This window comes from Anguilla rostrata, chromosome 18 (genome assembly GCF_018555375.3).
Source record: "Anguilla rostrata isolate EN2019 chromosome 18, ASM1855537v3, whole genome shotgun sequence".
Lineage (NCBI taxonomy): Eukaryota > Metazoa > Chordata > Actinopteri > Anguilliformes > Anguillidae > Anguilla > Anguilla rostrata.
This window is the reverse complement of record NC_057950.1, coordinates 15,234,208-15,261,189: the sequence shown is the minus strand read 5'-3', so window position 1 is coordinate 15,261,189 and position 26,982 is coordinate 15,234,208. Positions and strand designations below refer to the sequence as shown.

At 39.2% G+C, this 26,982-nt stretch overlaps 2 protein-coding genes across 7 annotated transcripts in view; one reads left to right on the top strand and one right to left on the bottom strand.

Annotated features, from left to right (window-relative positions):
• The window catches only part of LOC135245136 (regulator of G-protein signaling 17-like), a 91,572-nt gene extending 82,867 nt beyond the window's left edge, over window positions 1–8,705 (top strand). For all 6 annotated transcript variants that reach the window (XM_064317998.1, XM_064317997.1, XM_064317999.1 and 3 more), the window contains one exon: window positions 55–8,705. In XM_064317998.1, the coding sequence (XP_064174068.1) occupies window positions 55–243 (189 nt within the window). In that variant the 3' untranslated portion in view covers window positions 244–8,705. The remainder of the gene's footprint in view (window positions 1–54) is intronic.
• A 2,263-nt stretch (window positions 8,706–10,968) lies between these two features.
• On the bottom strand, window positions 10,969–26,428 carry bag3 (BCL2 associated athanogene 3). The gene is given in 5 exon segments (XM_064318003.1): window positions 10,969–15,630; window positions 15,633–16,148; window positions 16,484–16,804; window positions 22,276–22,611; window positions 26,153–26,428. Coding segments are annotated over 5 exon segments (2,022 nt in total). The 5' UTR covers window positions 26,345–26,428; the 3' UTR covers window positions 10,969–14,973.
• Between the last annotated feature and the right edge of the window lie 554 nt (window positions 26,429–26,982).

Genomic DNA, 26,982 nt, shown 5'->3' with positions numbered 1-26,982 from the left:
GCAGCTTAGGGCAGGAAGTGTGAGGAGTCCCCCTAACAACCGGTCTCCGTGCAGGTCAGCCTGGACTCGCGTGTGCGAGAGAGCATTCACCACAGCCTGGCAGAGCCGAGCAGGGACATGTACGAGGAGGCCCAGCTGCAGATCTACACCCTCATGCACAGAGACTCCTACCCTCGCTTCCTCAACTCCTCCTTCTACCGGGAGCTCGTGGAGAGCAAGAGAAGCTCCTGTCTGGACACCTAAACTCTTGCTGAGAAAAGGGCAGGGAAAGTGTCCAAATCTGAAGGTTTGATATTTCCTATTTTAAAAAAACAAAACAAAAAACGAAGAGCTAACCATAGTGTGAAATCTCATATGCCTGCTTGTGTCCCTTGGGCTTCACTATAAGTGAGCTCCCAGGAAGAACCACTCAGGCTCTGAAAACAAGACAGAAATAGGCAAACCTGTAATTATGGTACTGTACTCCTCTCTCTCTCCCTCCCTCCCTCCCTCCCTCTCTTTCTCTCTCCCTCTCTCTCACACCTCACGCATTTGAACCTATTTCAAACAATGTTTTTTCCCCTCTGAGTTGTTTAACCAGGTTTAAGAGCTTGTCCATGGTGAGCCCCTGGTTGTGCATGTTATTGAATTTTAACTCACTGGCAGTTTCTCCGTGGCCTGGGAAGGGGAGTGAGTTTATTTTAGAATTGCCCTGAACAGGCTCATCATTTCAGTAAAGGGAATTAACTGATAGTTGTTGTCTTTTTGGGAGATGGGGTGTCTTACAGCAATGCCACATACACTTTAAGCCATCCAAGCACTTTCCTTCATTACAGTACAGACGCTGGGATTAATAAGGGCTAAATTTGTAGAGTGGTTGGACAGCTCAATGTGTTTTCCTCTGCAAAAATCACAAAGCCTGTATGAGAACACAAGAGCTGAAAAAGCCAGTTTACTGTACCAGTCCTCCCCCCATCCCAAAATACATTTTACACAAATAAAGAAGCACAGCTATTGAAAAGCTATTCAATTATTATTGAAAAGAAGCATAAATTAGATAGTAATGTATGAAATAAATGGCAAATGTTTTTTTAAGCTTTTGGGGGGAAAACTGCGGAGGGGAGGGGCTTCTGTTGGTGCTTCTAAATGGAAGCGGTTAGGCGCCTTGGTTATTTGGGGCAGCACTGCCTGGTTGAAATACACCCCTCCAGGGGCTGCTGTGTGGCTCATTTGGTCAAAGCACCAAGCAGTGGTACATCGATGAGCCCCACGGTTGTTGATGGAATCTGGACTGTGCCAGTGCCGACTGTGGCCGGTAGCACCACAGGGCGAATGCATCACTCAGGATGCGGGTGGGTTCAGTCAGTTAGGGGTCTGCGGTGTGGGGAAAAAGGAGAATCGCAAATGTCTACACAGTGGAGTTTGCGCATGAACGTGGCTGCGGTTGCAGATAATTGGACATTCCAAATTAGGATGGGAATTAGACATGTTCAGCCCCACATTGGGTGCCAAATTATTTTTAAAAACACCTTTCTTACAGATCACAGGACATTGTTTAGAAAGGGCCTTACGGCATACATAGCTTCAGCTTTTATTTGCAGACTGGTGGATTTGTCTGAAACGCTTTGCTGTAAGTTCAGGGAGAGTCAACACCTCAACCCAATGATTTCTTCAACCAGGAGAGTCAAAACCACAAGGTTTTTCCTGGGAAGTGTTCAGATTTAAGATCTATATTCCATATTCACTGTACTGCACTTCCCAAATATGTAACAGAGCAATTTTTTTTGATGGTGAAGTTGTGACATTTGCATATGAGCAATTGTTCATTCCCCTTTGAGGGATAACTCCTTTATGTGTTCCTGAATTGAAGGCCAGTTGGCTATTTGAACATGGAAGATTTATTCCAAGTCTTTGGCTTCTGCCTACCATTTCTTTTGATGAAATCAGTGCATGATTAAGCAATTTTTTGAAGGGCAGTGTACATAATCAAAATCGCTCACTTGAACTGAAAGAATGACGCAGGATCAAACCAATAACATCAGTCTGAATTGAACAGAATTTCTGCTTTTCTGGATCAAACCAATCAGATCAGTGTTAACTGATAGCATATGGGCTTTTCTAGATCAAACCAATCAGATCAGTGTTAACTGTATAGCAAATGGGCGTTGGCCACCAGTTTCTGGATTTTTTAAAGGCTACTTGCCAACATTTCATGGCCAGTCATCAGATCAGTTCAAACAGGGGACAATCCTGTAGAACATTTAAGTGCAATTAGATAGTATTCTATGAGCTTGTGTTGTGGTTTGGAAAAAGACCCTTTTAAATATTAACAGCCATTTCTGTTGGTGATGGTGATAAACATTTTGATGGTCGATTATAGTCAAGTGTTCACTGGCAATTCGATGACAGCATACAAGAAACCTAACCTTTGGATAACATTCATTGAAATGCATGCATGACAGTACTGAACATACAATTTATTAGTACAATAGATTCATTTTAAATGTGGCTCCTTTGAATCCACATTAGATCTCCATTGGTGATCTCGTATTTGGTTAAAATGTACTTGTTTACAGTTAGGTGTGAATTTTGAATGGGCACGCTTGCCAAGTGAGGAAATAATGTTGCGTGTTACATTTTTACCCAGTTTACATTTTCACTGCAGAATGGCCAGGGAGACTCACTCTTTTAGTGATGACAGGTTATGGGAACACCAATTGTGCACGAACAGTGTTTTTAATGCATGTTTTGTTTTGATGGGGGAAAATGTCTTTGCTTTCCTCACTGTCCTATAATGTCAGTGTTCACAACCACTGCTTTTAAATTACTGGATAGGTTAAATGCCTTTTGAATTTTTTCCTCCTATTTTCTTTTGACTTAATTTAGTGGAAAACAAGTGAGAAGCTGCACAGCACCGTATCTGAGCGCTTTCAAACAGTTGAGGACTTGTGGTCTGATTTGTGGTATAGACTGGTAGATGGTCACTAATGCTTTTATAGTTCATGGAAGAATATTGGCCTTATCTACTTTTTCCTTTGAGAGTTTCATTAGGATTTATCACTACCTCTCATGTCAGTTAATTTATTTCTCATCTAGTTGTCAATGTACAGTTCCTATTTAGATCTACTTGAATCCTAACACTGTAAAGACAATGTGCACAGGGGAAATGCCCCTTTATACTGAGAATTAGGGAAGAGCAGCCTTTTCGTTTCTTTAATTGTGTTCAACTGAAATAGATTTTTAGATTTAAAGAATTCAGGAAATATAATGTTCAAGGGCTAATCTCATTTTGCCTATGCAAATATATTACTGTTGTAATGTGGGAGAGAGTTAGAGAGCTTTTTGGCTGTGTTGAATGGACTATGGTTTACATTTCCCTTTGCTGACACTCTTCAAACTTCTTCAGCAAAAATGTATTCTTGTTTTTTGTTTCTATAAAATATATCAAGAAAATATATAGAGAATATAGTATATGCCTTTGTGATGGTATAAATAACATTTATAAAGACTTTAAATAAATTTGTCTTGTCTAAATTGTGGCTGTGTTATGACATCTTGATGGGGTGGCAGATCACTGCATTATAAATGTAAAATACACTCTGAATGGAATGTACGGTTTTACAAGCCCCTTATTTCATGGTTGCTTGGCTCATATGCTGTATTCGTTTTCAGGCCCATGAAAATTGATTTAATAAAGGAGGCACGTGGTATTAGACTTGCAGTTATTAATGTTGTGTACAATCCAAACAGCTATAGGTTCAAAGGAACAATCGTTTAATCAAAGTACAGTGATCTTTCGTTTGTTCATGATGGTGCGTTGAGTCAGTTCAGAGAGGAGGTCGTTGGGCTGAAGGACGGTGCGAGGCGCAAGGACAGAGAGAGCAGAAGTATCTACCTCTGTGCTGCCTTCCGATTCCCTTACGCACATGACACTGGCTTTTCTGTTCAGTGCTGTGTGGCAATTGTACCTTCATTATTTTTTTTCTCCTGTAATACATGTTGCATAGTAGCAGTAATATTTAATCACTTTGTTAGGGGGTCATGTTTTCGTTTAGGAATTAATGAATGCCTGTAGTGCAATGCAGAATAACAAAATCAAACAAAGAATCTAACTGAGTACAAATTTTTGATATTTCAGCAGTTTGTTTTTGAGTATAAGCAAATTAAATCAAGAACTAAAGCATAAACCTAACAAGCAATCTATTTATTCATTGTATTTCCCCTAAGAGTGTATTAGATACTACTGGGTATATTTCCACTAAGGGTGTTATTGATATTACTGTATGTAATATTTCCCCTAAGGGTGTGCTTTAGTATATCATATTATTCTTAAAGGCATGTCTGGTGCAAATAAGTCTCACTTCATCCAACACTGGTTAGGTGAGAGATTAATTGGTGTTTTATGGGATGTACTGGTGTCTTATGAGATGAATTGGTGTTTTATGAGATGACTTGGTGTCTTATAAGATGAGCTAGTGATTTATCAGGAAATGAGCTGGTGTTTTATGAGATTGATTGGTGTTTTTTGAGGAGATGCACTGGTGTTTTATGAGATGAACTAATGTTTTTTGAGGAGATGAACTAGCGTTTTATGAGATGAACTGGTGTGCTGTCCTAGCTCCTGAGCATGTTTTGCTGATTTTTTTTTTTTTGGTTTAGACATATAGAACACAGTTCTCATGTTAATTACCGGATCTCTTCAAACTAAGTCATATCACTGAGTTTTTTTTTTTTTTGTAGTTTTTTTTTTTCAGTCAGACTTTGGCCGAACCCCCTTTTGTCATGTGTTTTTCGGTATAGGGATGTAGCGATTAGTAGCAGATTTCTGTTCTTGAAAATGATCTTTTATCTTTGTTCCACTGATACAGGGCACAGGATTAGCTTGGTGTATAATCAGCTGCAACCACTCAGCTTTAGCATCCTGCTTCTTTTGCACAACAGTGCCCCCTGCTTCCACTCTAATAATGACATTGATATTGAAGGGTGGAGTATTATCTCCAGCTCTATGTAAAAGGTGCTCTGTGTAGCAGAGGTTGTAAAAACTACACTGGAATGCTTGCAAAAATGCTTGGGAATCTTTAGTGCAGATTCCCCTATTCAGTTGCAGGACGAATAACCCCATCTTTGTGAGGCCAGCCCCACTAATGTCTGAAAAACCTGCGACTATAGTATTGTCCATTAGCAAGTTTACGAAAACTACAAAAAACATTCAAAAGATGGCACATTTAAAATAACGCTTATGTAGTGATTCGTATCATTAAATGATTACAAAATTGTTGAATAATAGATAAATGTAACGAAGAAAAATAAACAATCCCCTTAATCGCTAAAACACTCACCTTGTTAAATTATTTTTCAGTGAATTTCACACATGTAATAATTATATTATTAATTAGATTTAATTATTAAGTGGATGTCCCGCACTATACCCATAAGACTGTAACTTAAAAACTGGATTGCTTGTCCAGCTGTGGTGTTCACTTTTGACCAGTTGGATGAGGTGTGTTGTCAAAATTCAAATTATCTTGTGATTGATGACCAGTGTTAAAATGAGTAATTAAAAATGAAAGCCCAAAAAGACTCCTGATTAGTATTCTCTGCAGGCACCCCCAATGCTTTGCTTTGGTGTGAACCAGGATTTCCATGTGCAGAAACATGTTTGGCTCACAAGCTTACCTATCCTGCAGACCTACACACTCATTTTTCTTTCTGAACCCTTAATGCTGTTTGAGATGAAAGCTTCTCTGCTTGCCCAGGTCAGTTAAAGGGAAGCTCTGCTATAACCTGGGTGTGGGGTGCTCTTGTGGGCGGAGCTATTTTGTGACACGGGGAAGCAGCATTTCAATAAGACTGATGGGTGGGGCCTGTGCATTGCACACCTTCCTCCTGTACAGTTAAACCTGGGTGGAACACAGGTAAAGGATCACTGAAAAGTGTAACCTTGCTAGAGAAATACCAAACTCCTCTGCGTCCAGCATAGCACAATGTGTAGCATTTCTGCGACGAGTCACGGACACAGTTATCCCTGTCTTATGTGGAGGTGCTGAAAGAGCAGGACATGATTCCATTATTTAATGACAATGAAAATTAGGTGTTTTTTTTTCTTTCAGGGAGTTTGGATTGCTGTTATATCCTCTTCTGTGAGGCTGTTTGTTTCAGTGCCAGGGGTGGAGAAGAGCAAATTTTAAGTGATGTAGATGGTACTCTCTAAGAACTTCAAACACAATCAGAAATTAGCGTCAATGTGGCAAAAACAAACCAGCTTTATGGCATCTGTAGAGCTGGCTAGCTCCTAGAGTACATCATCGGTTCATACCCGGCCTCCTACAGGCTTTTCCCCATGTTAGGACCTGTGCTTGTCATTATGTCTTAGCAGCTGAAATCCCTGTCCCTCTCTGACATTCTGTCTGGAAGCAGTTTGGTTACTTGATTATTGCTGTTTCTCAGACTGTAGTGTCATTGGTGGGATTACAATTTCCGAAAACCACAATTTATGTGGCATTTATCTTATTTGCTTCATTTTCTGCATTTAAGATGCCATAATGTTAGGCTTTCTTTATGGACTTGAATTTACGAATCCTTTTTGGATACCTTCAAGTCAATTGATGATTGAAAAAAATGCTAAGGTGTAAGGCACTGAAGATATTGAGATATTGATAAGTGATATTTTATATTCAGCATGCATTTACTCAATAAAATAATAAAGTTATTTATCATAAACAATACTGTATGAGTATGTATAAAAGTACTGCAATATGCAGACAACTAGTAAGTTTGAAACTCCTTGAGAGAGGAAATTGTTTTCCATTTGAGTATGTTTAGGTGGTATTGACAATATAAAAAAATATTAAAGAAATTTTACCAGTGGATTCTCAAAATTGCCAGAATGACTTAGATCCTCTTTATATTAATGAGATTATGCTATGATGGGTCAATTCAGATGATTTGGCTGAATTCAAATGTTGCATGACCTTGTTATACCAGTCATTGGTTAGATTAATGACCGTTTCAGTTACTAATTTTAGTGGATTGAACATGATACATTCGTAGGATATGTAAATATATGGATAATATGATTTCATGAGATTCTCCCTTTTGTTGGGCGTTGTGAATGGGTATGTTCCCCAGTGTGTTTTAGACAAAGGGCTGAATAGATCTGGTCGTTAGATCACTGAACACCAATACATGTTCGGTGAAATGGCGATTTCAAGGGCAAAGAATCTTATTTTGTTTTGTAAGCCTCCATATATTTTGTGAAGGAGACAGTCAATGTTTTTACCTTTTTAACTGAAGGTATTTTCATCCTGTTTTTCCTGCATGCCTCCTCTCTAGCATAGCTGTGAGCATCTCTAGTGTTTCCAAGGTCTTCACCATTGGGTGGTTACTTGAAAGCTGATGGAAAGATGGTGGGGAGGAGAGAGCTGGACTCTGAGGAGTGCTCATTAATGTATGCAGGAGGTGTGCATGATGGGTATTAAAACATTACTTGGGCAGCTGTGATCCAAGTACTTTTTTGCAGAAATATGTTGCAATAGAACGATTTTTTAATGGGGAAATACGTGCTTAATGGCCATAGCTACTTTGCAAAGTCTTGGAATTCTCAACGAGCCATATTCCATCTTGGGGTTTGTTCACTGGTTTACCCACTAGAAGCTTTGACATGGACTTCTTTCAAATTCCTTAGTGTCACTATTCTTCTGTCATGTCCACTCTTAGCAGTCCTGCATGGAAGTAGCTCTATGGGAATATCCTCTCCTTAGGATCCAGTATGTGAGTCTTGATGTTTTCTTTCCTGAAAAAATAGGCCTATTAATGAAAAAGACCTTGATCCATGTTGTTATGTTGTTCATGATTTAATGCATACATTTTGTTATTTTAGGAATGTGCGTGAAAGTGCCAAATGTTTATATGATCCCAGTACTTCTGCTTCAACTTGCCAAAACAGTAAAGAGGGACTTTTCATTCTAAAAACTTTGAATACAAATTTATATACAGGTTTGGTGCAAGTGTGTGTTATGAATTGTTCTTCTACACTCAAATCAAAGGATTCATGTGCTATATATTCAGAAATAGAAACAAATACTCGACTCCCTGACGTCTATATTAATTTGTCCTATTTTCTTAGAAGATATCAGTTTCTTCAGAAAATCTAATTCTGTAATAGCACTAAAGGGCACTAAAGCTGGATGTGTCATGAAGAATGACCATGGGATCTCATGTCAAACGTTTGCAGGGACTGGTATCATTCATTCATTAAACTTTTCTTTCTTGGCATTCACAATCTAGAAGAGGTGGTTGAAAAATCTGTCGAAAGAGTAGGATTGTGTAAAAGACCAAATGTGATGAAGATACTGTAGGGGCAGTCTAATATGACAGTGAAGGTGGAGTTGATGTACAAGTTATCATTCACTATTTTCCTTTTTTATCTTGAACTTCTTGTTCTCTTCTGACCAGGTTTCTGTTTAGTTGTTTTAGTCATAATGAAAATGTGCATTTGTTGAATTTTATTTTGAAAACATTTTCTTCATGGTTTGGAACACCTTCATGTCCGGAAGCTCACATGCTGGAGACTCTGGGTGCTGAGTTGTTTACACAATGCTGTCCTGTGGAGGAGAAACCTGTTTAACTGCCCTCAATATTTCTGTGTACTGACATAGTGCTGCTAGAGAAGAAATGCTGAATTTAAATGTAACACCTTACTACAATAAACACTTTTTAGACTTTTACCAATGTTTGTTTTGACTTCTTTAGGCGAGAAGCTATGCTGTCTTTCAGCAATTCAGGAACTGTTTCAGTCATATGTCTACATGGGAAAAAGGACTAGTAAGAAAATTAATCCAAGAAAATGTAGTTAAATATGAACTACTGTTTAGTAGTGACCATTATTCTCACATATTTAAGAATGTTTTTAAAAAGTGTTTAACCTGTAGAAAGGTAGCATAATCTGGGACAAACACGGAGTATTCTGCCCAATGAGAAGAAGGGAGCTTCTGAAAAGTTTGTGAAGGAGACCTGGTAGATGGAATTTCCTTATTGGAAGTGATGAGAGTTGAGTAGGAAAAATCAGCCAGGAGTCAGCAGATGTAATGGACGGACTGAAAAGGCCTCTGTCTCAGTTCAGAGTGTTGATGGCTTTCCCTTGGCATCCCTTGGTGACACTAAACCCATTAGCTCAGATAAAGTGCATTTGCCAGCAGGTGTCAGGTATAAAGAGGTGTGTGACCTGTCTGATAGCTCTTTGTTTGAATTTATGTCTTAAATACATCAGTTAGCTGCCAAATGCTTTACACATGTGGTATAATTCTGAGCAAGATGTTGATCTGGTGCAGTACTGGAAAGTTCTCTGCACAATGGCATGAATGCCAAATCGCATTCCGGTCCAATTTTCTTGCCAAAAATATGTGTGAGAATATTTGATGATATGAACAGGACATTCAGCCAGCATAAGCTCATATTTTTTCCCTGAAATCTAGAGTAGGGCTGCCCAGCCCTGTTCCTGGAGATCTACTGTCCTGTAGGGCTTTCTGTCCAACAAAGCACACCTCATTCAACAGCTATTTCTCTCGTTGAGCTGCTAATTAGTAGAATCAGATGTGCCAGATTAGGGTTGCAATGAAAATCTACAGGAGAGTGACAGTAGGTCTCCAGAAGCAGAGTTGGGCAGCCCTATAGTAGAAATGTAACCCTGTAGTAGATGTTCCATCCTCACTGCGTCCTTCTATGATTCACTCAGAATCACTGTAGTGTACTTAAGAGATTCCACACATCTGTGATATGCTTTAATTGGAATAATGTCCTTAGGGTGGAGTGCTTGTGCCCACTGAAAGGCGGGGTCCCTTGTGATGGCCTATCATTTTAAGGGTGAAAAATATGCTAAACACTAATGCACACTTTCTCCATCATCTTCACAGAATTGCAAGCACTACAAGGTGAAAGAACTGTTCCCCCAATAGCAGAACCTGATCATTTTAAATCCAGAGTAATCAAAGAATTTGTTGATTTTTAATCCCACATCATCTATTGTCACTGTCCCCATCTGAAAACCCATGAAAGCCTAATGCATCGTTCCTGTACAGTGCTTAAAAAAAGTACAGGGGCAGTGAAGGCATTCAGACCTGCTGCTCTTGTATAGCAAATGATGAAAAGGTTTAAACATGCAACCCTATTGAAAGCCCAAGTAGGGTTTACCAAAACCATATTCAGTTTGGCTCTTACCTAAATGCTCTGTTTGCAGACAGTTCATGAGCCCTTAATAAATAAATACATTTATCCTTAATAAAGCTGGTAGATTTACCAGGATGAAGTTCTTTGCACGAAGATGATAACTTGACAAAAATGCCTTAACTCTCATTTCAAAGGATGAAAATATAACAAGGCAAACTTTCTTTAAAGAAGCGTGCCTACAATAATGTAAAATCTGCTCCAATAAAATTTTTTAACAACTTGACCACTCTTATTCTCAAATGAGTTTTTGATAGTTAGATAAAGAAGTTATTTGAAAGAGGGGCTGTTATCTCTGGTCAAGCACGTTGATCCAACATACATACACAAAAATTCATTAAAAATAAACTGCTTAATTGGCTTTTATTGGCTTCTACCTGGAAGCAATTCTCTATTAAATGAGAATCTTTAATTTTTTTCACACGTTGTCACTCTCAATTAAAATGAGGTTCCCGTTCGGTTCTGGCAGGGAAAAATGAACTCACGCTTGGGAATATTTGGAATAGAATGATGCCACAAATAAAACACACTGCACAGTTAGCTTGGTCTCAGAGTACAATGTTACTTGCACTTACATACTGTCTGGGACAAACACGACCAATCTGAAGAGGCACCTGCAGCTTCACCACCCCAACATCTTTGACATGGTAAGTGGGCATTAACACGCTCTGTGTCAGAGTTAATTACACCAACACCAAAGATAGCAAAGTTAGCAATGTCTACCTACTACTGTATATGACTGCAGTAAAGTGTAGTTTTATATTGGACATTTGACACACATTTGCTTCTGGAATATCAACAGCTTAAATTGATTTGGAAAAAATTGCCAAACTCCATATTCATTCTTGGAGCAATAAGGAAAAATTTTAATTTAATAATATTTTGCAATTGTAATATTTTATGTTTTATGTTCTCATTGTCTGTAACTGTATGTGCTGTTTTTCTTGGACATGTCTCTCTTGCAAAGGAGATTTTAAATGTCAGTAAAACTAACCTGTTAAAATAAAGTTTAAATAAAATGAATAAAGATTCAGCAATCCAACCGTGAATTTCGAATGTGTATGTCACATGGATGGACTGCTATTGAAGAAATTGCTTTTCATAAAATCATTCAAGCATTGTTTTCAAAAATTGGCCTTTCTGGAGTGCAATTTGTTTTAGATCAGCATGTCACATGGATGGCCTGCTATTGAAAAAACGTGTTTAAAACAAATCACTAAAAAGTACTCAAGCATTATTGTCAAAATCTAACACCTGCACTAGGGCCCACTTTTTGGCCTTTTTAGAATGAAAAAAGAGTTGTTTTAAATACGTATTTCACGTGGATGGACAGCTATTGACGAAAATGTGTTTTCAAAAATCACTAATAATAATTGGAGGCTTTTATTCAAAATCTAACACTTGGACTCGAGTCCACTTATATGCCTTTCTAAAATGCAAATGGGTTTAGTTCTGTATATCACATGGATGGGCAGCTATTGAAGAAACTTGTTTTAATTACTAGAAATCATTCAAGCATTATTTTCAAAATCTAACACCTGGACTAGGGCCCACTTATAGGCCTTTCTAGAATGCATCTGTAGATGTGTGTATCACATATATAGACTGCTATTGAATTTTTTGTTGATCAGAAAAACATCCAAGCATCATTTTCCAAATCCAACTCCTGGTCTTAGCATCCACATAAATGACCTTACACAAACATGCATATTATATGGACGGTCTGCTATTAAAATTTTTTTATTATTATTATTATTATTATTATTATTATTAAGTTCATAAAAAATCTGAAAAGCTTAATTTTCTGAATTCATCAACTGGACTGGAGTCTACACAAATGGTTGGACAATTATTGAAAATTTTGTTCAACTGCAGTTCAGCAGTAAAATTACTGTCCAGACATAGGCCGTTCTACCAAGCAAAGCTGTTACCAATACATGTATCTCTTTTATAACATACAATCGGCTTTTAAACATAAAAGTAGGATGAGAATAATTATCTATACAGTGCATATTCAATAGCAGCGCAGTTTTGAGATGGTTCTTTGACGGCTGGAGTGTAATTCTGGCTGCTTTCACTCCTATATTTATGTTCAACTGAAAACACAAAAAGAATTGCAGGTAAATATGAATAAGACGATTGGACGACACAGTTCTCCCTCACCTTAGAATGAATATGCATTGTGTAAGATTTTACCTGCGGTCATTCAGGAGCTATTGGGGGAAAGATAACATTTTAAATATATTAAAAACAAAGGAAAACATTGAATACACACATGTTCTTACCCAGAGAATGAATATGTTGTATGAATATAACATTATAGCTATAGCCATTCAAAAGCTATTGACATTTTAAAACCAAATAAATGTTGAATGTCCAATATAAAACCAGCTTTACCATAGTCTGTATGTCTGTGTACCACTGCGCTGATGAATGCAACATCAAATGTGGTGATAAGTGTTGGAGTTTATTTAATTGGAGGGTGCCAATAATGTTAACACACATATCAAAGTGCAGGTTAGCAGCAGCACAAAATTAGTGGGGAAAGGTGGTTAGGAATTACTCAGCGGTATAATAAATTGTGACCATGTCCATATTTGTATTTGCACAATGTCAACACAGCTCCCACTAGTGACAGAGTAACTAATGACTGCATATAAATAGTAAATAGTGTGTTGAAATGCCTTATTCATATGCTGTTTTATAAATAGTAAATAGTGTGTTGCAGTGTTTGGCCCATATGCACCATTATAAAAAATAATCTAGCCCCCAGGAAGAAGTAATTGAAATAATAATAATTTAAAAAATAATCTATTTGAAATAGCCTGTTGTAAAATTTGAGCTACTGTCTTTACTGCCACCTTGTGGTAGACCCAAATATATGACAGCACCTTTACAGAAAAGGAAGCAGGGAGAAGCAGATAACTAGAACTGCCCCTCTGCTGTTTATGAAGTCATTTTGTTAAGTTTCTCTTTAAAGACTTGAGTATTGTGTGACAAAACAGAACCCCAGCTAAAACAAGGACCACATCCTCACTTTAGAAAACATCACCATGGGGCTTTTATCAAATTCAGTTGCATTTTAGTTCAGTTCCATTGAGTGACAGTGGCCAATGAATTTATGTTCAACCAAAACATCCTGCAAGCTATCTGTGCAACTGGGTCATTTTGTTGAGTGAAAAGAGAAATGGTAGTGTCAAACACCGCTCTCCACTGCAGCGGAGAACCCATTTATATTTAGCATTTACTTTTATCCAGACAACATACAACAGCATACATTCTTTGTACATACAATCCATTTATAGAGCTGGATATTTACTATGGAAATTTGAGTTAGGTACGCTGCTCAAGGGTACAACAGCAGTGCCCCACCTGGGAATCGAACCTACAACCCTGACGTTGGAAGCCCAGTTCCTTAACCCTAACTATGCTACACCACTGGCATACCATCACAATGACACTTCAAACAGATTCTTGTCAAGATCAGTCTGTTCATCCATTTAATCATTACAATAAATCCATTTTTATTATTATTTCTATATTGTCTCTGTTGTATTGCATCTGGAGCTCCATTGTGAATTCAGCCATGAAAATAATCATTTATATAGTTATATATCAGATTGGGTCAAACATATTTTTCCATCACTGTCACAAATTTCACAAAAAAATATAAGAACACTGAAAGGAGTCCCAGAGCAAAGACAGGACAGAGTCAGGCACAAGCCAAGCTTCAGTGTGTGAAAACCAAATAAAAATAATAGAGCAGAATCAAACCTCTATTTAAAGCATTTATAACACCTTAATAAAAAATGCCAATGACATAACAGCAGAAGACTCCATGCTAATGTCAAAGAAGCATAAACACTTTATACTTATATTGTTTAAATAATCCAAATGTTTTGCAGTCAGACGTGAGATTAGAACTGTATCATTTACATTTTTAAATGTAACAAAAAGTCAAACTGCATCAAAAAATAATAATAATAAAATAATCACAGCCTGAAAACTGTTAACGCAATGGCATTTAAAGGCCTCTTTCAATCCTTAGTTCTATAACGGGGAATATGCATAAAATGTGTCCTTACTCTCTGTCACCTAGCCGTACCTCAAACAATGGGCAGAACACCAGGCTGAAAGAATGATATTTCAAAATGACAAATATTCATACAAAAAATTTACTGAACATACCCTCGCTATTTAAGAAAGGGAAAGAAACAGAGTGGGACTGCTCACTGTAGCAATGCTAATGCAACCCATTCTCCCGACAGTACTTAGCAGCATCATTGTCATGTGGCTCATGTCCACTGTGTGTTACACAATGTGTTACAACACACCATTCACTCATTCTTGCACCAGATAATCAATGCTCTCCCATATCAGCCTATTTAATAGCAGCTGTAGCCAGTTTTTCAGTCCTACAGTGGGGTTATCCTTTCTGGATTACCGTATTCACTTGAGAATCCTAAATAGTGCTGTCAAAGCCAAAGCTACTGTACTGGACAGAGAAGCCCCTCCCAGCATGACAATAGGGCTGTATGAGTTTCTGTCTCCTTTAGTGTCATGATTTGCACCTTTTATGCATATGCCCCATTGTAGCTTAACATTGTGATGACACGCTGGCTACCACAATGGTTCTACAAAATGGCACTCCATGGCAAACACTTTATTGAATCCTGTTATCACTTGCTTCATAAATGGTTGAGCACAATGTTCATGAACATTTGCATGGGAAATGCAATAATATGAAGGCTGGGTAGCTCGAGGTTTTGTGGTTTAGGACATCTGTTGGGGCTCAGTTCCTTGCATAATGTTCTCAGAGACAGGCGGCTCAGGCTCTTCCCCAATGGCCTCTAGTCCTTCTAGAATGTTCTGAACTCTGCGAACACCATCCCGCCTGGCCTGCCGCACATCTGCCCTGCCCTCTGGGTCAACAGAGTCCAGCGCTAGCAGTTCTTTCATCAGAAGCTCTTCCAAAATCAAATAGCGCTTGTCATTCTTCTTTCCATCAAAGCATTTGACTTCCTGCTCCAGTCTCTGAACCCTCTCCACAATCTTCTGTACCTTGGCCAGGCCGGGATGAGCCTCCTCTGCTTTCTCAGGTGTTACTTCCGGTTGAGCAGACGTAGCTTTTGGCAGGTCAGCTTTCTCAGGGATATGACCTTTGACCTCTGCCTTGTCTGGTCTCTCAGGTGGCTGTCGCAAATCAGAATCTCTGTGCACAGCCTGGGGGAACTGGGAAGTCGGAGTTTGAGGGTACTGGGCGGTCTGAGCCTGAGGGAACTGGGGGGTCTGAGTTTGGGGAGATTGAGGGGTCTGGGCCTGGGGAAATTGGGGGTCTGGGTCTGGGGGTACTGGGGGTCTGGGCCTGGGGAAATTGGGGGTCTGGGCCTGGGGGTACTGGGGGTCTGGGTCTGGGGGTACTGGGGGTCTGGGCCTGGGGGTGCTGGGGGTCTGGGTCTGGGGGTACTGGGTGGTCTGGGCCTGGGGGTGCTGGGGGATCTGGGCCTGGGGGTGCTGGGGATCTGGGCCTGGGGGTACTGGGGGTCTGGGTCTGGGGGTACTGGGGGTCTGGACCTGGGGGTACTGGGGGGTCTGGGCCTGGGAGTACTGGGGGGTCTGAGCCTGTGGAAATTGGGGTGTCTGGGCCTGGGGAAATTGGGAGGTCTGGGCCTGGGGAAATTGGGGGGTCTGGGCTTGGGGGAATTGGGGGTCTGTGTTTGGGGGTACTGGGGTGTCTGAGTTTGGGAAAATTGGGGGGTCTGGGCCTGGGGGAATTGGGTGGTAGGTGTTTGGGGGTACTGGGAGGTCTGGGCCTGGGGGGTCTGAGTTTGGGGGAACTGGGTGGTTTGTGTGTGGGGGTATTGGGGAGTCTGTTTTTGGGATGGGCTACTCTTCTCCTCGGCTGGGGCTTCTGGACTGGTGGCTTCCAGCTGCGCATACTGTTGAACCTAAAGGACAATACACATTATATTTTTATACATAAAATATGCCGCAAAGAGGCAACTTCCATTTCCTTCATCTGCTGAACCACACTATTAACTATGGAAGACCAATTATCACAAAATTTAATAAATTGATAATTAAATAAAAAATCAGCAATGAAATAAATTGATAATTAAATAAATAAGCAATGAAATAAATAAATTGATCATTTATAAAATTTTGTCACATTTGGTCTTCCACAATTGACTGCTTTCCATATAATCAAATTTTCACTTTTGGTATTCATATCTAATGGTAAAATCTATTCCATAAAATTTCATGGAATATAACTAATTCATACCGGAGGTCGCTCTCCCATGACCTGAGCTCTGATTGGTGACTGTGACCTAAGGTGGGAGGGGATGAGGATGGGGGAGGCGTTACGATTAGCTCTCTCGTGGGGAGGCTGGACAGGTCTGGGCTGTTGGGTCCGTTCCTCCGGCTGTAGACGGTGATGGGTGGGCTCAGTTTGGGCGAAACGTTGGGGGTGCAGGCTGGGGTTTGGCGGGGCCTGAGTGTGGCCCCCTGCTCCTTCATGGATCACTGGGATGGGTATGTAGCCGGGCTGCAGCTGCACAGACTGAACCGGAGCTGGATGGCAACTCATCCCAAAGGAAGAGATCTGATCAACAGAAAGGGTTACGTCACTATCCTACACTCAAAAGAACACAACTCTTCCATTTTTTTCCATGAAGATCGCAGTCATTGCATATCGTCAAATCCAGCAGCTAACACCAAAACTGCTAAATGCTGTAAATTTGACTATATTCATTTTTTATTTTTTTTTATTGGGATTTGTGTAAAAACTTTACAATAAGTAGTAATATTATTTCTTCTCCATTTCCCACCCCTACCACTCCCATCCATATCCAAAGTAACATAGAAAAGTCCTGAACTGCAAATTGAAAATCGATCTTCAGTACAAGTATACACCCAAATACAAACACATATCCTGTCTTATGTACACTCCATATTTTTATGCAGTCTATGGGATGAAATTTGAAGGAATAACATCATCAACAAAAGGCAACTATGGTTTTGCAGGTGAGGCAGTAGTCCAAGGCGCAAAGCAGAACCAGACAGCAACTAAATCGGTTGAATACAAATTTAAATCTAGGATGTGATTTGGAAGTTTTATTGAAAGTTCTCCAGAGCAGGATACCAGTCAGTTTGCAGTGCGTAAACTGCTCACCACTCCTGCCAATGTACCTTTACCAATACCATGGTGCAAAGGGCACAGGCAATGGACTACTAAGCAGTGAAGAAATGCGATATGGGCAGATAAATCATCCTTCACCATGTTCTCAGCAGTGTGAGGCACACCTAAGGAAGCCTACAGTTTTCAGTTCTTGGTTATAACAGTGGAAGGTTTGGTGGTTTCCATAATGGTGTGGAGCGCACTCGTGCCCTAACCTCTCCTTGGTTAACCCCAGCCGGGTCCAGGGATTTGATGCGTTCCACCTCAAGCACACCTGTGCATCTTATCAAGCCCTTGATTCGTTGCATCAGGTGTGCTTGAGATGGAAAATAAGGTCATTCAAGCATTTATTGGACTTTCTAGAATGACATCTGAGACTGTGTTTTACACCTCATTCAGTGTTCACCACTGTCAGTTTTACACAAAAGACCTTTTACTCATGTGCTAAATTCCCTGGCAGTCACATTCTAGGGCACCTTCATGCACTTTGGGTCCTTTCTGTAATTAAGTGAAAACGTTCAGTGAACGTCATTCATTTTGAGGCAAGTGTAGTATGCCTACATTAAAAATTTAGTTGCTGTTGCTGAATGCTCATTATTATTATTTCTGCTTAACTGTGAAATCTCTCTTAACTGCATTGTTGAATATATCATTGTATAATTATAACTAACAACAAAGTTATCGCTAAATGCAGTTGTATACTTTGCTATGTTAGGTTTCCTGTTAGTTTCTATTAATTAGCCACGCATATCTCACATGTGCGTTGGTGTGTAACTAATTCAGTTTAATTGCAAATGGCATGTAATGTTGTAACAGCAAAGCCTTTTTCTTTGATAACCCCTTTGTGAAGATGCCAAATCTGGCCAATCCCTGCCTATTCATTGAGTGTTCTATTTAAGGCTTTATAACTCCAGATGTTAGCATCAGAGACATGGAAAATGGCTTAAATGAAGCAAGACACTGGAGTAAGGCAGTTTACAGACATGCACCCCCAAGGATAAACAGACTGTTTACTGTGCTGACAGGGAGTCAGCATGTGTGATAAAGAGACAGTGCTCAGTTGCAAAACATCCTATCGGGTCAGCATTGTGTAAACCTTTGGTTCATAATATATTGTAATAATATTAATTAGCATTGTTTGAAAGCCGACAAAGTGGTGTCTTTGGTGATGGAGTGCTGACTAAAGGTCTTGATACCTATTGGTCACTGCCCAGCCAGATACAAAGGTTAACCCGGTGTGGCATGCTTACAGAGATAGCACAAGCAGGATGGTTGTACTGTTTTGGTATGATTGTGTGTTTATTTGATCACTTGAGGTTTTCCTTTAATCTTTTTGTATATAAGGGGAAGAGTGCAATGGTTCAGGAAGACCCATCAACATGGTCTCATACGCATTATATGTGTATAGCCATTCAACTAAACTCACTTATGCACCTATATTGCCATTTTTAACATACTGTACAATAAATTTCATTCACTTAAACCTGGCATTCCTCTTTGACTCTTTCCACTGCACTAGCAGTTTTAAGGTTGTAACATACAGAAAGAACTTCTGCACCCCATAATCACTTGCCTATACTCTAGTGTCGTAGCAAGATATACAATTATATTTATGCAGGCCACACAAGCCAGAGGCACGTCTGTGTCTACCAAGATAGATAGCGATCTGTACAGAGCCACACTACAGGTGGAAAGCAGTCTCCTCCATCTGTGCATAACCGTTAGCACAGAGGAAAGGCTAAAATATTATTTTGGAGTCAGATAACCGAGATAACATTAAATTAATCCCGTTCCAGTAGCGCTGGATAAGACTACATGCGTTTATTCTCCACTCAGATATTTGCGCTGTTTGGTATATCTGAGGAGTTTCTTACACTGTTACCATTTACAATACTACATTAGTTTATATTCATAATTAAGGTAGAAATAAAGTGGTACAACTGCAAAAATAACCTTGGCAAAACTGAAGATGTTCTCCTTACTCTCCGTACTCTGGTGTCCCTTAGCTTCTCCAAATCTATGCAAAATGGCTAAATGGTGCTGTAAATCATAACATAATAATATACTGTATATCACTACAAATCAATTGTTTTGACTCATTGCTTTTGCATCATTGGGAATTCATCAGTTATAGGGTCCAAGATACAATATCTAGGGGTCCAAAAACCTACCCAAAACCTCTCTGAAAATGAATAAAATACTTTGCCCATTATATAATATATAAACTAGCCTCTTGTGATGGTTTAAGATGAAACACTGATATCACACAAAAAATAATGCAAAAACATTGTGGCACACTGTGGTATACATACCTATATATAACGTTCACCATTCACTCTTGCGTGTTTTTCTGTACTCTACAGTATGTAATCTTTAGTTGCATGGGGATGGGATGACATTTTTCTGTACTCTGTTTTACAAATGTTACTATTTATGATCATCACTCCCAGGGAAATTTTACATTCATCTAGCACATATCAGCACACAGTAAATTTGAGTATTTTCTACGCCCTAAGTGACAAGTACAGTGCATGGTGATACTAGTACCCCACATAATGTGCAACATTTACAATAAAATAATATTCCACCATTAGAAAAATGTTGGTGATGTGGTAGCTTCACAGAAAACTGGTAAATCAAACACAACACATGACTGAGCCACCCATGAACGCTTACACTACTACAGCAGGTGGAACGCCCGCATTAAAGAACAGCGCACAAGAGAACAGCGCAAACCTTTTGACAGACACTCAGTTTCATTTGTGGTATGACTTCTAACAAAGCAGGCCAGTATGAGCCACTATGCTAACAATGGCCAGGGTATGCTAACAATGCCACTATTCTAATAGCTATTAGCTAGCCCACAATACAAATATACTGAGCATTATTAGCAAAGGCTAGTTGTCTATTATGACCAACGCAAAGGTAACAAAAGCAAAAATATTGCACAAAGTAAATGCAATGAGCCATGCCATATGCTATTGGAAAGCTTAAACCAGAATGAACTGAAAAGAGTTATAAAGGCATAAAAAGCAAGTGGGTTCTGTGTGTGGCCTACACCCGCTTTCTATCAGCATGTTTATTTCTCAAACGGATTAAAACAATAAATGACCACTGAATTTGTATATTTAAGCCATATTTAGTCCCAGATATTGATAGTGATAGTAGAGTGACATGGCATAATTACACAAGAATTCCACATGTTAATTTTGTTATTCAGTGAGCAGTATTTTTCATGCAGTTTTCCCCATACCTATTGTTGGCTTTATCTTGTTGCTTTAACGGAATACAAATTTTTGGTGTTCTCATGTATTTATGCACTCCCGAATAGACGCTATTGTCCAATGTGTCATTCTAGTTACAGATGTGACCCTGGGGGGGTGCTTCTGAAATGGACAAACTACGTGTTGATGGTGGCATTTAGAAACTCTGTATTTGACATAGTCGTCATGTATTGTCTATTAATGAAGCTGGTTAATTGTTTCCATTCATAGTTTGGTTGCAGGAACACTGAATGTTGAGTTAAGCAATCTCGTGACACCTGCGCCAAGGCCACTAGGGGCCTTGTGTAAAGGGGTTAAAGAATCATGGTTAGCGTGGCCACTTATAAGACAGAATGCCTATCTGATGTTTTTGCTTATGTAAGTAGGTATATATTGTATCATAGGCTTTTACATGTTTAAGTTACATTGTGTGTATCTGTTTGTATTGCAGGAAACCATACATTCATACATTAATATGTACAATCTTGACTCACTGCGGTAAACAAATGAACTGCACCTCTGTGGCTGTGCCAACTTCGAATCGAAGCCCTGTGGTGGATCAGCATCACTAACCAGTCAGTTCTCCAGAGTAATTTCAATAACTTGAATTACTGTTGAAAGCTTTCTCTACAGTATATACAGAGTGTTATGTTAAGTAAGTTTAAGTAAGTATATAAGTTTATAGTAAGTTTTTTGATATTCAATTCTGATTATTTCTGCATAATGACCGCCATTTTGGTCAACTGATTATATCCCTCTGCGATCTGCATAAGCAGGTAGTCCAGTCAGAATGCACTCTTGTGTGCCGGTAAATAACTATTAACTTGGGAACATGGGAAAAGCCTGGAAAGAAGGAAACTAAAAAGCTAATTAAAAAAAAGTTTTAAAAAACGATGCTACAGGAACAGCTGACAGGCTAAAACCTGGCTATTGATATCCCCAAAATGACCTCTTTAGAACACAGGACATACTAAACAATAAATGGACAAGTACAAATCATGTGGACTATTCAAAATTAAGAATGTGAGCTAGTTTGCTTGTCATTGCTAGGACACTAAAAGTGGTTTGTTGAAACCTTGTTGGGGGTGGAAGCTTACAACATAAATAAAAGGCTACAATAAATTTAACTTAAATGATTTTGTGCCAGACAATTTCTTAACAAGCAGCCGTGGTGTAAGCGTGATAATGTACATGCAGCTTGTCAACTGTCTCAAAATAACCTCCTTCAAGGTGATTAAGATCCCTCCCCTGTGTGGGAGTATTTTGAAATAACTGACAAGTTGGCTATACACTACCCCTTACATAATATTCACTATGGTCTAGATGTACAGTCTAGATATACAGTCACACACACACATTAAATTTCTTGCATGATGCATAATTGTTCACTGAAAAAGATTAACATTCAGATGTTTCACATTGTATTTTTGGAAAAACAGCTTTCACAACATACACACAACATTGCATCATTACAATAGAATCTCAGTGTGTCTAAAAAAGTGTGTGTGTCTGTGAACAACGAAACAGTATCGGTACCACAATGCACTGCTAAAATGAGGAAGTTGAAATTCATTTAGTGGGAATAGTTATAACTGCCTGGCATGAGCACTGTTGCGCTGTACGACCTCTCACCTCAGGTGCTTGTGATACAGGTGAAGAAGACATGCCCAAACCACTGTGAGCGTCAGTCAAACACCCCTCTGGAGACATCCTAACAGGGGACCTGGGCCGGGAGGGGTGGGTTGGTGTGGGAGAGGGGGTTCTTCCTTCAGCCCGAATCCTCTGTATGGGAGCTGGCTGAGCAAAGGGATAGCCAGGGTGGTGCTGCTGCCACAGGTCCAGGTTGTCATGGGTAACAGGAATGGGGATGTACCCCTGGCGCAGCGTGGGGTACTTCATCTCCCGCACATAGTTCTTCAGAGGTTCCTGAGCAGGAGCTTCACAGGGTCCATTCGAGGTCTGGCTCTCCTGAAACACGGAAGCACACACAGGGGGATGACTACTTCTCCAGTGATGATCTGGTGGAGGGTTTCTTGTTCTCTGTGATCAGCTTCTGCATATTTCACATGTATGGGGGCAGACTGGCTATATCTCTGCTGCTTCTGTGTCTGAGCTCTTGCATTTTTTAGCAGGGTGTATTGCTATAGAGCACTGAGTCATAGCTGTCCTCATGCAGTTTTGACAATGATTACGCATCACAAAATAAAAATAACACTACTAAGCGCATGCATTATTAGTAGCTAAATACAAATGGTAACATGCAAGAGGCTCCCCTCTGCTAAAAAGAGAACACACTATACCCAGTCTGAAAATTGCCTTGGTGTCCCCTTTACTGTAACCAAATGTCAACAGGGTTGTGTCAATGAATAGCGAGTCGCAGCAAATTCTATAACTTCAACACAAGAATTCAAACCTTTGGTCTAAAGTAAATATCTTTCCTCGTTACAGGCAATAGATCCTGCTGTCAAGAGTGGCATGGTGGGCCTAGGAAACAGGCCTGAATTAAAATAAATACAACTGCAACTCAACACTCTTTTGAGGCTCTGTGAAAACTTTAAACTGCTTTACTCCCAGTCCAGAGATTAAGCAAGAGTACTACAGTAGCAGCTGTCTGTGCATTTAATAACTAGAATATTTAAGTGCTGGAAGATGTACAGAACACTAATGACTGCTGATGTAGATATCACATTGTATCCAAACTAACATGAAATAAAACCGAATTCAACACCATAGAAAGTTAAACCAGCCTTAGTAATATTCATTTTAGCCTGCATTCTGTGTACAACTTTAAAAATGTGTTATTTCACATTTATGTGTGAAATACTGACACAACAATTTCATAAAACAAGCAGGAAAACAATGGCAAAATAGGAAATTTCATTTACTGATTCATATGTTCATCTGCATACTGTATAGGAATGGCAGGCAGGCAGGACTGCTCTAGAGCACTGAGTCATAGCTATTCACATGCAGTTTAGACAATTACTACTCATATAAGGAGATCATTTCCACACCACTGCACATAACCCAACTGTAAATGTCTGAATAGCCATACTGTATTTTTCGCCACCATCTTCCGTATCTGTCAGGATTATACTGTAGACTCTTAAGTACGGTTGTATTTTCAGTTTGTAGGTGCGGTATACAGAGATTAAGCTGTATGGTGCAAGCTCCTGAGGTTTTTATTCCAAATTTGGAATGTCTCATCACAACTGTAGGCCTGTCTAGCCAGAGCTTTTTCTTCTGCATGTTAACACCTGTACTACATTAACACATTCTAAATTAACACCTATACTAAACTGACACGTGTACTAAATTAATACCTGTACTATATTAACACCTGTTACACAAATGGCAAAAGGATGCAAGATGGAAGCCAAATATAAATGCAGATGAAGATGATCCTGTTGTTTAAATATTGAATCTGAGGGTTGATTGAATTGGTTTGGTCTAATTCACCTAATTATGTTCAATGAGATACTTAGAAAATACTTAGAAAATGAAGCAGAAAACTATTTGGCAGCATAATGTTGTATACAATTACTGTATTACAAGGGCATTTTCCTCATATATCGAATCTACAATTCTACCGCCCTCCTATTTACTTAAATTACACTGGGGTGTAATGTGGCTTTAAAGACAGCCTTTCCAGTCATAAATAATTCCTTTAATTAAAATCTGCAAATGGCAACTACAGTACATCCATGTGGCTACTTGGATCATAAACAAAAATAAATGCTGGTACGTTATTTCTCTCACTAGGTTGAGAAGTATGCGTTTCAAACAAAAATTAATTGTGCTCTTACTTCAGTGCTTTGGGTTAAATACAGAAGTGTGTAGCTGAAAATACACTACTAAAAAATGTGAGTTTTATAAATCTTTGGATACAATTCTGGTAATTCCTCTCTAATTATCTTCTACACCTCATACATATTCCAGAATTGGGCATATAGGACTACCTTCAGCATGAATAATAATTCATTGATAAAGGCAGTGTGCTGAAAAGTTTTAATCTTTAGAAAAATCTTAAGTGGAAAAAATTGTGCTGTGCTGGGCTGAGGTTTATGAATGTAGCTTGAAATGTAGGCAAGCATATGTCCTGTAACACCCATTCTGAATGTGTATTGCTGTCATGGTGTAGATTGTTGTTCCTTTTTCGCACATTAAGAGCGACTGACATGTTTACCACATTTATACAGAATCACTGAAACTACCAAATAAGTCCATTGATTCTGTGTGTGAGCTCAGACTGACACTAGTTCCAAGGCATCTTTGACATTTCAAAAATTTGGGGACTTTTGTTGTATATCTAACTGCAGTCTCAAGTACAGAACTTAAATATGTGTATTAGTGTAGTTGTTAGTAGTTAGATTTTGATTTATTATTTCAAATAATGGACCTATATTTGAACTTCCAAAATATCATATGTGTAGCTGAAGTACACACAGTACGACCAGTTTCTTTCTGGCATACAGGCAGGCATGCAGTTGCCCAGCACCGCACCAAGTTTATCTCCTGACAGCTGTCTTTCCAGCACATTCTGGGTGACACTAACTTTGGACAACAGCAAGTGTTGATCTTTTAAAATGGAAGAGGCCAGCTGGCTGACAGTGAATCTCTACCCCCGTTTTCCTACAGGGTCTGACGCACATTGAATCTTACTCTGTTCTTACACCTGGCGTACTCTGATTTAGAATAAGCCAAACAATCCAATTTTAACTTGCCACCTTCCTAGTCTTAATAAGTAAAATGAAAAACCGTAACCATATATGTTTATTTATTTATTTATTTGTTACAGCCTCAAATCCCTTGCAAGGTAAACTTTTCCTTTGGAAGTAGCATGCTGTACTAGCTAGCTACATTTTATACCAGGAAACCAGTGCGTAGTCTACGGAGCTTTAAATAAACATTATGAAGCAGTCCTAATACTCTGTGGTATGAGTGACTTTACAGATGACTGCAGTACGTCATGCACAAAACAGTCACGGTTAGATCATAACACAAAAATATTAAAGGGCATGTAGGCTATTATTTAACCCCTTATACATACGTTTTCAAGCTGTTTTCGTAGCATACAATTGATAAACTATTCTACCACCAAGGCTCGGATAAAAATATGTTATCATACCACAGACTTATTCGAATAGGCTATTAAATGTTTGCGCCACTGCTGTTCGAAATAGCGAATTTAATACCAATGAAACTCAATATCGAAATGGGAAGATAATATTACCTTATCCGTTTACATATTATAGAATAAAATGTGCGCAACAGCAACAACATATCCAGCAATACCCCGCCTCTGTAAATATGTACATTTTTCTGGAACACCATTTTGAGTCTGCGATTTATGTTAGCAAGCATCGTAATCATCGCTAAAATTATAAACTTCAACGCTATCTCTCTCTCTCTCTATCACACACACACACACACACGCACGCACGCACGCACGCCCACCTCGCTAAGCGCTGGCTACATTTGCCAGCACATATATTAGTAATACACCCACCTTTTTACTGTCGTGTCTTGGGTCATTCCAAGTGGTTATTCGATTGTTGTGATCAACAAAAAAAGGCCATCCAGTATGAGGATCAATTTTAATTTCCCATCCCGGAGGCAGAGGGTCGTTCGTAGCCATTTGTACCATTGGTGACTGTATCTTCCTGCTCTGTAAGCTTCTCGGTGCTGTGAAGTGTGCCATTATATACGGCCCACAGACTTTAAGGAATCCGCTCGGTGACGTGTGGAAAGGGGGTTGGAAGTTTCTCGAATTAGCCCCATCAATGCTTGGAGTCCTAAGTTCCAGCACTGTTTGGGAAGTTCTAGATGTATAAAAAGGAGGGTGTGCTGACTAACCGCTTCTCCATGATTAGTAATCATAATAATAATAATAATCAGGGCGATTGGTCATATCATATCAGCGGTTAAACCTTGTGGAAATAAGTCGCCTTCCAGTTTTTTCACTTTTTTTTCGCAAAACAAGTATTATTAAGCGTCAATCTATCATTCCCATCGTCACTCGGTCAATAAAACATTTTATTTGTAGAATTAGTTCTGGTTGGGTTCACCACGTTGGAAGTCAGAACTACCAGCATGTTCTGGATCAATTCAATTTATAAGCAAATCAGACTTACGCGCGAATTAAAAAAAAAAGAAAAAGAAAATATATATTATTTTTTTCAATAAAAAATATACGATCATAATAAGCAATTGTACTCTGTATAGGTCTACTCCATACCAAGATCTACTATAGGCCTACTGTATCTATATACTTTCACGTATCTGAACCTTTTTGTTTCTCAGGTGTGAAGGGGAAATGTCATGTAGGGACCAGGTATC